This window comes from Gorilla gorilla, chromosome 8 (assembly GCF_029281585.2).
Source record: "Gorilla gorilla gorilla isolate KB3781 chromosome 8, NHGRI_mGorGor1-v2.1_pri, whole genome shotgun sequence".
Lineage (NCBI taxonomy): Eukaryota > Metazoa > Chordata > Mammalia > Primates > Hominidae > Gorilla > Gorilla gorilla.
The window spans coordinates 114,052,509-114,064,921 of NC_073232.2; the positions used below are offsets into that span (position 1 = coordinate 114,052,509).

Genomic DNA, 12,413 nt, shown 5'->3' on the forward strand with positions numbered 1-12,413 from the left:
AAGGTAGGGGGCAGACAGGAAATAGATTCACACAATACAACACGACAAGCATTCACTTCAAGTTTTATTTTGCCTCTTGCATGGTCTTTTACAGTTCGTTTTCTACAGGAACTGAGCTCTGATCCAATCAATCAATAAAAATGTCATTCCAACCTTAATATTCATAACCAGGAAATAGCATAGCACTTCATGATCCTAGAGTGATGAAAGCAAGACCAGGGCATCTGTTTCACAGTCACCTGTGACCAGACCAGCCAACATGATTACTAAAAGCCAAGATAAAACCAAAAGTAAACTTGCTAAAAAATCCTGATTCCATGAGGTTAACTCTGAAATCCTCCAAACAAAATGCTAGAATTGTCCACTAGTGTTAAGACGAGAAAACTGAGGAAAACTCAGCTATCTTACTATCTGGTAAGAGTCTTCCCTTCATCTCAAGCCCTCAAAAATGCAAACTTGGTTCCAGCTTTACAACATACCATATCCTTCTATCGGTTAAAGGTTTCTAACCTAAAAACCTTCTCTCCTTTCTTCTCACCTATTTAGTGCATACTCAAAGGCTTTGGTTGGAAGTCACTAGGTACCACTAGGTACAATGCTTTAGGGCTCTCTCAAAGCCCACATTGGTGGAGTTCTGTGAAAGAAAAGTTTCTTTCTCTTTACCCCTCTCCCCTCACTCAGCTCAAAGTTAAACAGCTGATGCAAAACTACAGAGAAGCAAGATAACAAAATACTGTTATCAATCTATGGAGAAATCAGCCAGCCATGATGAAAAAATGAGTCCTGCAGACTATCTGCCAGCTTCATGCTCAGAACCCTTAAAAACACAGAATCTAAATTAAAATACATGAAGCTTTCACAATCCGGTTAAAGGAAAAAGGTAACTGTAAATAACTGGTTAAAGTGTGCTCATTCTTTCAGAAATTAGATACAAACATGCAAGAATTAAAGACTCTGATTTAATAAAATCAGTAGTAACAGGTCTTGAGATTAAACAACAACTGACCTGAGGGCAAATGGGACCGATCAGTCCCTGAACCCTACCTGACATGTCAAATCCAACATTTCACATGCTGACCTAATATTGAGGTTAATTTCCAGAAGTAACTGCACTTTTCAACAGATTAAGTCCTACAAAATTAGGCTCTCGTACCCCAAATGGTCATGGCCTACGCCTAGGTGGGAGGCACTTTAAAAATAATAAAACTTCAAAAAGAACAAAAACAACCCCAAACCCAAAGACAAAAGTAAAGAAAATCCACTTTTCACTGGTTTACATTATTCAAAGTGCCATTCTGAACCAACACCCTTTCATTTATAGAGGAAAAAAATTTACAAAAACAGTAAACACAAAGGATAGTCAGGTTACAGCTAGTTTATATACAAAGAAATTTACAAGTTTGTCAATTGTAGGCTTTTGCCACAAACAAATGCACATTTGTCCCTACAAAGTACAACATGCCTGAACCAACAGTCATTACAGGAGACAATTGGCCACGGCTTTACAAAAAGCAGAATAACTGCCCCAAATTGAAATTATTTATTCAGCTTAAACTAATGCCACAACCATCCCACTTGGAATCACTCCACCCTGACACTTCTGAAACCCACTCTTTCTTTCTTTCATCTCTGCCATGTCCCCTAAAACTGAGAGGCATTTCACTCAATAAACCAAGGAAGATGACAGATGTTATCTTGATTACTCTCAGGTGAGAAACGCAACCACACTGGATGCAGAAAATAGTGCTGACTACATTTATTGAAGACTCTCTCCCTGTATAAGCCCATGTAAAAGGTCTCAGCACCTAACACAAGACTCAAAAAGGAAGCCCACATCTCTCTTTCATACAGGATTTGCTGCAATACTATATTCTTCCAACCAGTGAGTAGTCTGAAAGTGTGATGGGTGAGTTTTACATAGTCTTCTTTGTTTCCAATCCAATTGGCTGATTTGTTACCACTCTAGAGGCTGAACTGTATGAAGACCTCAACTACCACTCACAAGGTGCAGTTAAGAGACTTTTGGACAGTTCACAGTGTCAACAAATGTCACAGGCTCCGACCAAGTATAACCACATCCTTTGGAAATCCTTCCATTTTTGCAATTTCAAAACATCCTAACTTGCTGTAAAATTCCAGAATTCTTTTATCATCTGGTCTCACTTCACAGAAAGCTCCCCGGGAGCCTAGAAATAAAACAAATATTCAAAACATAAATAAGTCACTTAATTAGTATAATTATAGATATAAAACTATAATCTTCGAGATGGTTAATATAAACAGGGCTTGTCTGTCTACACCAGCTCCTACATTTCACACAATTAAAAAAATTCATATTCAAAAAATTCAATAATGAGTGGCGTGAGCCACTGCACCCAGCTTCCCCCCTACCCGAGACAGAATCTTGCTCTGTTGGAGTCCAGTGGCAAGATCACGGCTCACTGCAACCGCCGCCTCCCGGCTTCAAGCAAGTCTCCTGCCTCAGCCTCCCGAGTAGCTGGGATTACAGGCGCCTGCCACCACTCTTAGTAGAAACAGGGTTTCACCATGTTGGCCAGGCTGGTCTCAATCTCTTGACCTCATGATCCGCCCACCTTGGCCTCCCAAAGTGCTGCGTGAGCCACCGCGCCCGGCCTTTTTTTTTTTTTTTTTTTTTTTAATTAGGTAGAGATGGGGTCTCAGCCATATTGCTCAGGCTGGTCTCAAACTCCTGGACTCAAGTGATCCTCCCACTTCGGCCTCCCGAAGTGCTAGGATTACAAGCATGAGCCACTAAGCCCAACCAGCATTTCTCAATACACATGCGATTCTTCACCACTAATTAATTCAGAAACCAAATCATAAAAGGTGGGAAAAGCAGTATAAATTTACAATTCACTTCTTTCCTTTTATATCCAAAAATATATAGTTCTTTCCCTATCTTGCCCAAATACCACCAACTCCACAAATATGTACTCACCATTAGCCTTCAGTGAAGACAGGAGGCAAGCCATCATGCTTTTGGCCACACTTGGGTCAGTTACTTTTTTGTGAATGTCCATCTTTATCAGAGAAGGGAAATTAGCAAGGAAAGTTTCTGGCAGTACTTCCTGTTCTTCATGGAAACTCAACATTATTTTCTGGAAAAATTAGAATCTCTTGACTTTTACAATAGTTACGCATTAGATATCTAACCCAACTACAGAACTTAGCAACAAGAAAGCAATATTTAGTAACTCTTCCAGTCACTATGTAAATTATCTCACACAGGATTATCCTATAATTCTAGCTGAGGCATTTTCACTTTCTTTGAGACAGGATCTCCTTCTGTTGGCCAGGCTGGAGAGGGGCAGGCATTCTCTCTCGCGTGCACGCGCGCTCTCTCTCTCTCTTTCCCTATTTATATCGTCAGGGCTGGTCTCGAATTCCTGGGCTCGAGTGATCCTTCTATCTCGGCTTCCTGAAGTGCTAGAATTACTGGTGTGTGCTGCTGTGCCTGGCCACCGTTTTCACTTTTAAAAAGCTTGGGCCAGAGATCAAGACCATCCTGGCTAACACAGTGAAACCCTGTCTCTACTAAAAAAAAATACAAAAAATTAGCAGGTCGTGTTGGCGGGCGCCTGTAGTCCCAGCTACTCGGGAGGCTGAGGCAGGAGAATGGCGTGAACCCAGGAGGCGGAGCTTGCAGTGAGCTGAGATGGCGCCACCGCACTCCAGCCTGGGCAACAAAGTGAGACTCCGTCTCAAAAAAAAAAAAAAGTTTGGGTCGGGTCTAGTAGCTCACGCCTGTAATCCTAGCACTTTAGGAGGCTGAGGCAGGCAGACTGCCTGAGCTCAGGAGTTTGTGACCAGCCTGGGCAACAAAGTAAAACCCTGTATCTACTAAAAACATAAAAAATTAGCCAGTCATGGCAGCGTGCACCTGTAGTCCCAGCAACTCGGGAAGCTGAGGCAGGAGAATTACTTGAACCCGGGAGGCAGAGGTTGCAGTAGGCTGAGATCCTGCCACTGCACTCCAGCCTGGGCGGGAAAAAAAAAAAAAAAAAAAAAGTTTGGCCAGGCGTGGTGGCTCACTCACACTTGTAATCCCAGAACTTTGGGAGGCCGAGATAGGTGAATCACAAGGTCAGGAGTTTGAGACCAGCCTGGCCAACATCGTGAAACCCCATCTCTAGTAAAAATACAAAAATTGGCTGGGCCTAGTGGTGGGCGCCTGTAATCCCGGCTACTCGGGAGGCTGAGGCAGGAGAATCGCTTGAACCTGGGAGGCAGAGGTTGCAGTGAGCCGAGATCGCACCACTGCACTCCACCCCAGGCGACAGAGGGAAACTCTGTCTCAAAAAAAAAAAAAAAAAAATTGTCTAAATGCTATGTGGTATTGGATCCTGGAACAGGAAAAGGACATTAGCAGAAAAAACTGGTGAATAAAGTTTGGTGTCCGATTAATAATATACCCATGTTGGTTACTTAGACTTCACCAATACAGAAAATGGATAAGGAGTATACAGAAACTCTGTTTTAACTCTGCAACTTTTCTGTAAATCTAAAATCATTTAAAATACATAAAATATTTTAAATTAACGTATTCCTTACATGAAAATGTGCAAATTTTATGTTATTTATATTTTACCACAATTTTTAAAAAGTTCTTATGCTGAAAAGTGTCAGATGTGGAACAGCAATGCATCAGCAGCTCAATCACCAGCATAGTGTCAGTGTAATCCCAAGTAAGTGAGGCAACACCAAACCAGCCTTTTGTTACACAGCCATGTGACTAAGGGCAGAAGGTAAAATATAGAAATAAACTATTAAGAAAATGAGGCCAGGCGCGGTGGCTCACGCCTATAATCCTAGCACTTTGGGAGGCTGAGGAGGGCGGATCACCTGAGGTCGGGAGTTCGAGACCAGCCTGACCAACATGGAGAAACCCCGTCTCTATTAAAAATATAAAATTATCCGGGCGTGGTGGCACATGCCTGTCATCTCAACTACTCGAGAGGCTGAAGCAGGAGAATTGCTTGAGCCTGAGAGGTGGAGGTTGCGGTGAGCCAAGATTGGGTCACTGCACTCCAGCCTGGGCAACAAGAGCGAGACTCTGTCTCAAAAAAATAAATAAATAAATAAAAAGACTATGAATACTTTGGTGTGGTGGAGAGGGGTAGAGAATTTTAGAAAAGGAAAAGAGAAACAACATAGAAGAAAAGAAAAAAGTATCACAAGTAGGGGTCCAAATATCTTATTTACTGTGCATAAAAACAATCCTCAAGAAGGAACTATCTAAAAAATGCATATACTGGCCAGGCACAGTGGCTCGTGCTTGTAATCCTAGCAGTATGGGAGGCCGAGGCAGGCGGACTGCTTGAGCTCAGGACTTTGAGACCAGCCTGGGCAACATGGCGAAACCCCATCTCTACAAAAAAAATACAAAAAAGTTAGCTGGTGCGTAGTGGCTTGCACCTGTAGTCCCAGCTACTTGCAGGGCTGATGCAAGAGGATAACTTGTGCCTGGGAGGTCAAGGCTGCAGTGAGCCATGTTTGTGCTATTGCATTCCTGGGTGACAAGGTGAGACACTGTCTCAAAACAACAACAACATATACTGATGTATAAACCAAAATAATCATGTAATGTGTTGGCCAACATGGGGCATAAAACTTTTTTGGAGATGAAAAATGTATTTAAGTTGGGACAGGACAGACTTATTAAGAAGTGCTCCTATCACAAAGTAGACTCTCAAGAGAAGCTCACTCTTATTTTTAAATCACAATGTAGAATGCATTATTCAGAAGGCAAGTTATTAACCTTCTGAGAAACCACGAAATAGATTTAAATTACTTAAATTGTCCTGAGTACTCAACAAAACGACCATAATATCTTGTTTTTTGTTTTTTTTTTTTTGAGACAGAGTTTCACTCTGCTGCCCCGGGTGGAGTGCAGTGGTGCCATCTCGGCTCACTGCAACCTCCCCCTCCTGGGTTCAAGCAATTCTCCTGCCTCAGCCTCCTGAGTAGCTGGGATTACAGGCACCCACCACCACACCCAGCTAATTTTTTTTTTGTATTTTTAGTAGAGATGGAGTTTCACCACGTTGGCCGGGCTGGTCTTGAACTCCTGACTTCAGGTGATACACCCGCCTTGGCCTCCCAAAGTGCTGGGATTACAGGCACGAGCCACTGTGCCTGACCAAGACCATAACATCTTTAAGTATGAAACTTTAAAACAAAGAGGAAAAAAATGTTCTTTGTCTTTATTGTGTTTTCACCTGAGGAAATATTACAATAGTACTCCCAAATAAAAAATTGTCCCAATATTGGGGAAACAGTGAAAAATGTCATGCTAAGAATAAGCCATAAGAATTCTTTCTGCAAGAAAATTAATTTAGAAAGCACTAAGATTTTATGATGTATCTATGTACTTTTCCATTTTAGTAAGTACTTTAATAAAAAATAAAAATAAATAAATAAAAAAGACCATTACCATAGTATAATTCTTAACCTGTGTATTACCTCAGCCTCAGAGAGTTCCTTGTCACCATTTGGCTTGGTATACTTCTCCTGCATGAAGGGGATCCAGGAAATTTTACATTTTTTAATAAAGGGGGTCACATCTACAGTGCCCAAGGCATAACCACATATGCCATCTTCATCTTCTAGGACAAAGCAGTAATCCAGGCTGAGGGAAAGCAGCCCTCCTACTAACCTGCTCAGAAGGAAAGAGGCCACAATAAACTTTTAAGTTGCTAATATAAAATTCAGACTTCAGTGATGCAAGACCCACTGTACTTGCATGAACTTACGCGAGCTACATTTGGTGTAAGAAACTAGAAATGCACACATATTCAGATTTTACTAAAGCCAAAGTGGGATTTAAAATAAATAAATATATTTCCAGTCATCACCTCCCCTCAACCTGATAAGCCTCGCTATGAAAGGTCTACTCTCAAATCCAAATACTTATCACATACTTGTCTCCAATAAGATCAGGCTGACTTTGAAAGGGTAAACCCACTCCATCGTCATACATTTCTCTGCAAATCTTGTACACGGATGCCTGAAAATATAATCTAGTTAAGCAACACATCAAGAAAAATGGCAGCAGAATCTAACAATATAACTCACAAGTCAGTCTGGGGAGGGAGTAACAAAATGGCCTGTCAGAAACATCTATCAGAAATATCACCTCTTCTTTGTAAAATAAAGATTTATTCATTGAGTCAGATTTGTAAAACCAGCAAAAAACAGCAAGGTTTTAGGAATACTGAGAATTGGCTTTTGCAGAGGATGGTTTTTGTTTTTGTTTTTTAAGACAAAGTCTTGCTGTCACCAGGCTGGAGTGCAGTGGTGCAATCTCGGCTCACTGCAGCCTCCACCTCCTGGGTTCAAGTGATTCTCCTGCCTCAGCCTCCCAATTCGCTGGGATTACAGGTATACGCCACCATACCCATCTAATTTTTTTTTTTTTTTTTTGAGACAGAGTCTCACTGTCACCTAGACTGGAGTGCAATGGCACAATCTTGGCTCACTGCAACCTCCGCCTCTGAGGCTCAAGTAATTCTCCGGCCTCAGCCTCCAGAGTAGCTGGGATTACAGGCACCCACCACCACGCCCAGCTAATTTAGTATTATTTATTATTATTATTATTATTATTATTTTTTGAGACGGAGTCTCGCTCTGTCGCCCCAGGCTGGAGTGCAGTGGCATGATCTCGGCTCACTGCAAGCTCTGTCTCCCGGGTTCAAGCCATTGTCCGGCCTCAGCCTCCCGAGTAGCTGGGACTACAGGCACCCACCACCGCACCCAGCTAATTTTTTTTGTATTTTTAGTAGAGACGAGGTTTCACCATGGTCTCGATCTCCTAACCTCGTGATCCGCCTGTCTCGGCCTCCCAAAGTGCTGGGATTACAGGCATGAGCCACCAAGCCCGGCCTATTTGTATTTTTAATAGAGACAGGGTTTCACCATGTTGCCTAGGCTGGTCTCGAACTCCTGACCTCAGGTGATTTGCCCACCTCGGCCTCCCAAAGTACTGGGATTACAGACGTGAGCCACCGCGCCTGGCCCTGTTACTGTCTTTAAACAGTCTTGCTTTTTTTCTTTAGCTGATTGTCAACAGCCTGTAGGTACTTCACAATTGAAAGAAAATTACAGAACACCAATATATTAGAGAAAATTAGTCTAAGGACAACACATCATTTAGACACATTAACTATTTTGTAACTCCAACTCTGAATACATTTCATCTGACTTTCTCAAGGGAGAAATTAAAGAACTTGGCACAAGATGTTAAAAGTCTAAACTCCTTAAATTTTTCCTTAAATTTCTCGATACATTGAATGTTTTAATGAACTTTCTCCATCTAAAGTTTGCAGTTTTAAGACAGAAGGATTCCTTTAACCAGTGAGTTAAAAGGTTAAGTTTTAAGTGTGCACCATACCCATACACCAAGTTGGTAGGTAGAGAGACAATTACCTCATCTTTAGGAAAATAAGGTCTGATAGTATAAACTTTGGAGGTAGGAGTCAGTGGAGGTGGCTGAAAAAAGAGATCATTTGCCCCATCAATTGGCAGCAAACGCTGTGGGAAGAAAAAAAAGGAGATGGATTAGTGTGGGGAAGGCATCCATTTTTTTAAATGGGTGTGCACTGCAGATTACCAACTTATATTAACTGGCTACTGCAGGCAGACCTAAAGAAGAGGGGTGTACTATGCTTTACTAATAGAAATACCTCTTTGCTGGGGGAGGGGAGTGCTTCTGAATAGAAATTACCCACTCTGAGTTACAGCTTTAGTGGTATATTAATGGGGATTTAAATTTACAGTAAAAACAAAAACAAAAACAAAAACAAACCTATTCCAATTATGACAAATCTATTTTTTTTAAACCTATCTTAGATAGACCATCTCCCTACGATAAGATGGCAGAACAGAATGTCAGGAGGAGAGGTTTGGTCTGAAGAGGGTTATCTGTCCAGGAGACGCTTTATCCCCAAAGCAATGCGCTTCAGTTTGCTGTGCGCAGCAGAGCACCTGTTGGGGGGAGAAAAGTAGAGCACCTAGAAAGTCCATGAACAAATTCCAGCAGCAAAAAAACTTCCTATTTTGTTCATATTTTCAGCAATGGACAATTCTTTCAAGCACATTATATTTATAAAATAATTGGATAAATATCCAAAAGCTCTTTCACCATTTATTGGCACAATTACTATTTTTTGTTCATGGAGTTTCCACTGGCAGACAAGCATGCGCGCATTGTGCATTGCGGGCGCAGATTAAAATGCTGTGCGACCTGCAAAGAAACAATGTGAAGTGTATACCTAGAGCCGCTGCGCTTCGCAGGCGCGGGGGGGATTGGCAGCATCTCCTTCAGAAATTACTGTGAAAGAGGAGGAAAATTTGATTTAAAAATCCAGCTATGTAACTAAATTGAATTTGGGACTAGAAAGCCTTCGGCAGACCAATCCTTCCAGCCATCTGATGCGCAACATAAGGTTTCTCATAAAACAAAGAAAATGTCAATTCAGTTGTGAATTCATATTGATACCTGGAACTCTCCTGCTAGACCACCTCTAAAGGCCCAGGGTTCTTGGTCTCCAATTAAGAATTGTGCTGAAGAATGACTACGACACCCTGTTGAGATCAGATCCAAGCGGAGAACGTTACGAGAAAGGGGATTTCCTGGGGTCTCAAATGTCCAACAAACTGACAAACACTTCGTGGAAATAACTCTCTAACAATAATCAGGGTTTCAGGGCAAGGCTATGATAATAATTATTATTTTTAAAAATGTTAACGGCATTTCAATACTAATGTTCCTTCCTCCAATTAATAAATAATCAGTATTATCAGTTCTACTCTTTAATTACTGGAAGGAAAGTAAGTCCCAAGTTTGTCTGAGTCAACTTTATATATTCCCTAGATATTATACAAATCAAGCTAGCTGCTTGCTCTGTCATAAAATTACAGTAACTATAAACTAAAATGACTGATAGATAATTAGACACTTTATTATCACAGCCCATGAAGGAATTCAACCTGTCTGAAGTCACATTTTACATTTTGAGGAAGGGTACAGGTAAGGGAAAAGGGCGGGGGAGAAGGATTAATCTTGTCAGAAAACTAAGGTCAGTAGAATAAGATACAAGAAATTAAGTTGACAAAATGAAACGTAATGAGAAAAATTTTTTTGGACAAAAACAATTCAAAATCAGACTTGGCTAATAATACCAGTCTGACAGATTCTGAGAACTAAGGAGAGCCAATTGATGTTATTTTGCCCAGAGCTAAATATACTTTTCTTAAAAGTATGACAGTATCTGGTTCCTCTGACCAGCCATTATAATAATCTTTGCAATACACTGAACATACACATGGAATACAGAAGTCACTATTTAAGGTCACCAGTTAACTAACTTAATAGGCAATAACGCTAGCTAACAGTAAGACATAAAGGCAAATGTTTGGAGGCCAAATCAAAATCACTTCCCTAGTCTTCTGACAAGATAAAGCAGCGCAATATAGTTCTTTTCCATTGGAAGACAGCATTCTACCTCCTGTTCAAGTTAACAGTCTCATCAGTACAAATATAGTGTGCTAGTCAGACAGTCCCAAAGCAAACCAATTTTTTGTTAACAATTCAGGCCCATTAAGAGTTTGTATCTGGTTTGTCATTTTTCAAGGGTAGGGGTACTTTTAAAAAAACATAAAATGTAGTATTTGTAAAATAAATATGAAACAGGGTCAAAATTTAGACTATAAGAGAACCTGTCCCATTCCGTAACTCAGTGTAATTTACACTGCAGGAAAAAAACTATACCTCTCAAACTTTAAGATCAGCCAATTTCCCCTACCCCCTACTTTGAGACTACAACATAACTAGCACTTCCAACTATTACAATAAAAAGCTGCATGTACGAAGAGCTGTGTAAATGAAAACATGGTTAATGCCTCAGTCGCTGCGCAAACGTGACTTCAGTTCATGTCTACCGCCCTTAAATCTACCTGAGCTACCTCACAGATAGAACCTTGCAATTTAAACTAATTAATCATGACGCGCTGTGAACATCTGCCGCTGTCCATCCAATAGTAGTAGACACTTGTGCTGAGGATTCTCCCATCTGTACACAATGGGGAAGAAGATAATAGAAGTCATTAGTAATCAAAAGTACTGCATAGCCACATTGTTTAAAGGACTGAATGCCAGCTGGACTGGAGAGAGGAGGAAAAGGAAGGGTTCCAATCAGTAAACCCCCTGAAATTACTACAGAACCAAGAAAATACTCTCCCTGTCGTGAGCTTTTGTAAAGCTATGTGGATACGAAGATAATTATTTAAACTTCTAAGACGTTATAAGGGGTGTCCAATCTTTTGGCTTCCCTGGGCCACACTGGAAGAACTGTCTTGGGCCACACATAAAATACACTAATGATAGTTGATGAGCTTAAAAAAAATAAAAAATAAAAAAACTCACAATGTTTTAAGAAAGTTTACAAACTTGTGTTGAGCCACAGGCTGGACAAGCTTGCTATAAGAGCTTGAGATTGTGTAAGAGGTATCTATATAATTTTGGAAAGCTACCACCATAAATGCTCAGTGCAGAGATAAACCCTGAGAAGAGAAAGAAACAATACTGTGTATAATTAAGAATTTAACTTTTAATAATTCTTAAATTAAAAACTGAATATCAAATGTTTTCTGTAATACATTTCAAGCTCAATAATCCAGATTTCAGGTTCAAAATTCCTAAGGGCCTTAGAAACTTAAGTTTAAATCCCTATAAGAATGAATTATAAGAACCTGAGCAGAAACCTGGAAGGCAAATGTTGTCATCCAGCAACCAATATTGAGGTCTCTTGAGCCTAAGGGTAGATGTCTCCCGTGTACAGGAGCTATACAGAGCCTCCCCCCAGCCCCACAAGATGAAGTCTCGCTCTGTCACCCAGGCTGGAGTGCAGTGACACAATCTCGGCTCACTGCAACCTCCACCTCCTGGGTTCAAGTGATTCTTCTGCCTCAGCCTCCCAAGCAGCTGGGACTACAAGCACGTGCCACCATGCCCAGCTAATTTTTGTATTTTTAGTAGAAATGGGGTTTCACCATATTGGCCAGGCTGGTCTCAAACTCCTGACCTCGTGGTCTGCCCGCCTAGGCCTCCCTAAGTGCTGGGACTACAGGTTTGAGCCGCTGCGCACGGCCAGTATTTCCTTTATTTATTTATTTTGAGATGGAGTCTCCCTCTGTCGCCCAGGCTGGAGTGCAATGGTGTGATCTCAGCTCACTGCAACCTCTGCCTCCTGAGTTCAAGCAATTCTCCTGCCTCAGCCTCTCAAGTAGCTGGGATTACAGGCATGCACCACCACGCCTGGCTAATTTTTGTATTTTTTTAGTAGAGACAGGGTTTCACCATGCTGGTCTCATGCTGGTTTTCACCAGGCTGGTCT

General features: G+C 41.2%; 1 protein-coding gene across 1 annotated transcript in view; it reads right to left on the minus strand.

Annotated features, from left to right (window-relative positions):
* Positions 1-46: 46 nt before the first annotated feature.
* OGA (O-GlcNAcase) overlaps positions 47-12,413 on the minus strand; it is a 34,109-nt gene continuing 21,742 nt past the window's right edge. The window contains exons 11-16 of the mRNA XM_004049990.5: positions 9,518-9,603; positions 8,446-8,550; positions 6,942-7,027; positions 6,484-6,676; positions 2,960-3,119; positions 47-2,186 (exon numbers count right to left, since the gene is read on the minus strand). Of these exons, the coding sequence (XP_004050038.1) occupies positions 2,050-2,186; positions 2,960-3,119; positions 6,484-6,676; positions 6,942-7,027; positions 8,446-8,550; positions 9,518-9,603 (767 nt within the window). The 3' untranslated portion in view covers positions 47-2,049. The remainder of the gene's footprint in view (positions 2,187-2,959; positions 3,120-6,483; positions 6,677-6,941; positions 7,028-8,445; positions 8,551-9,517; positions 9,604-12,413) is intronic.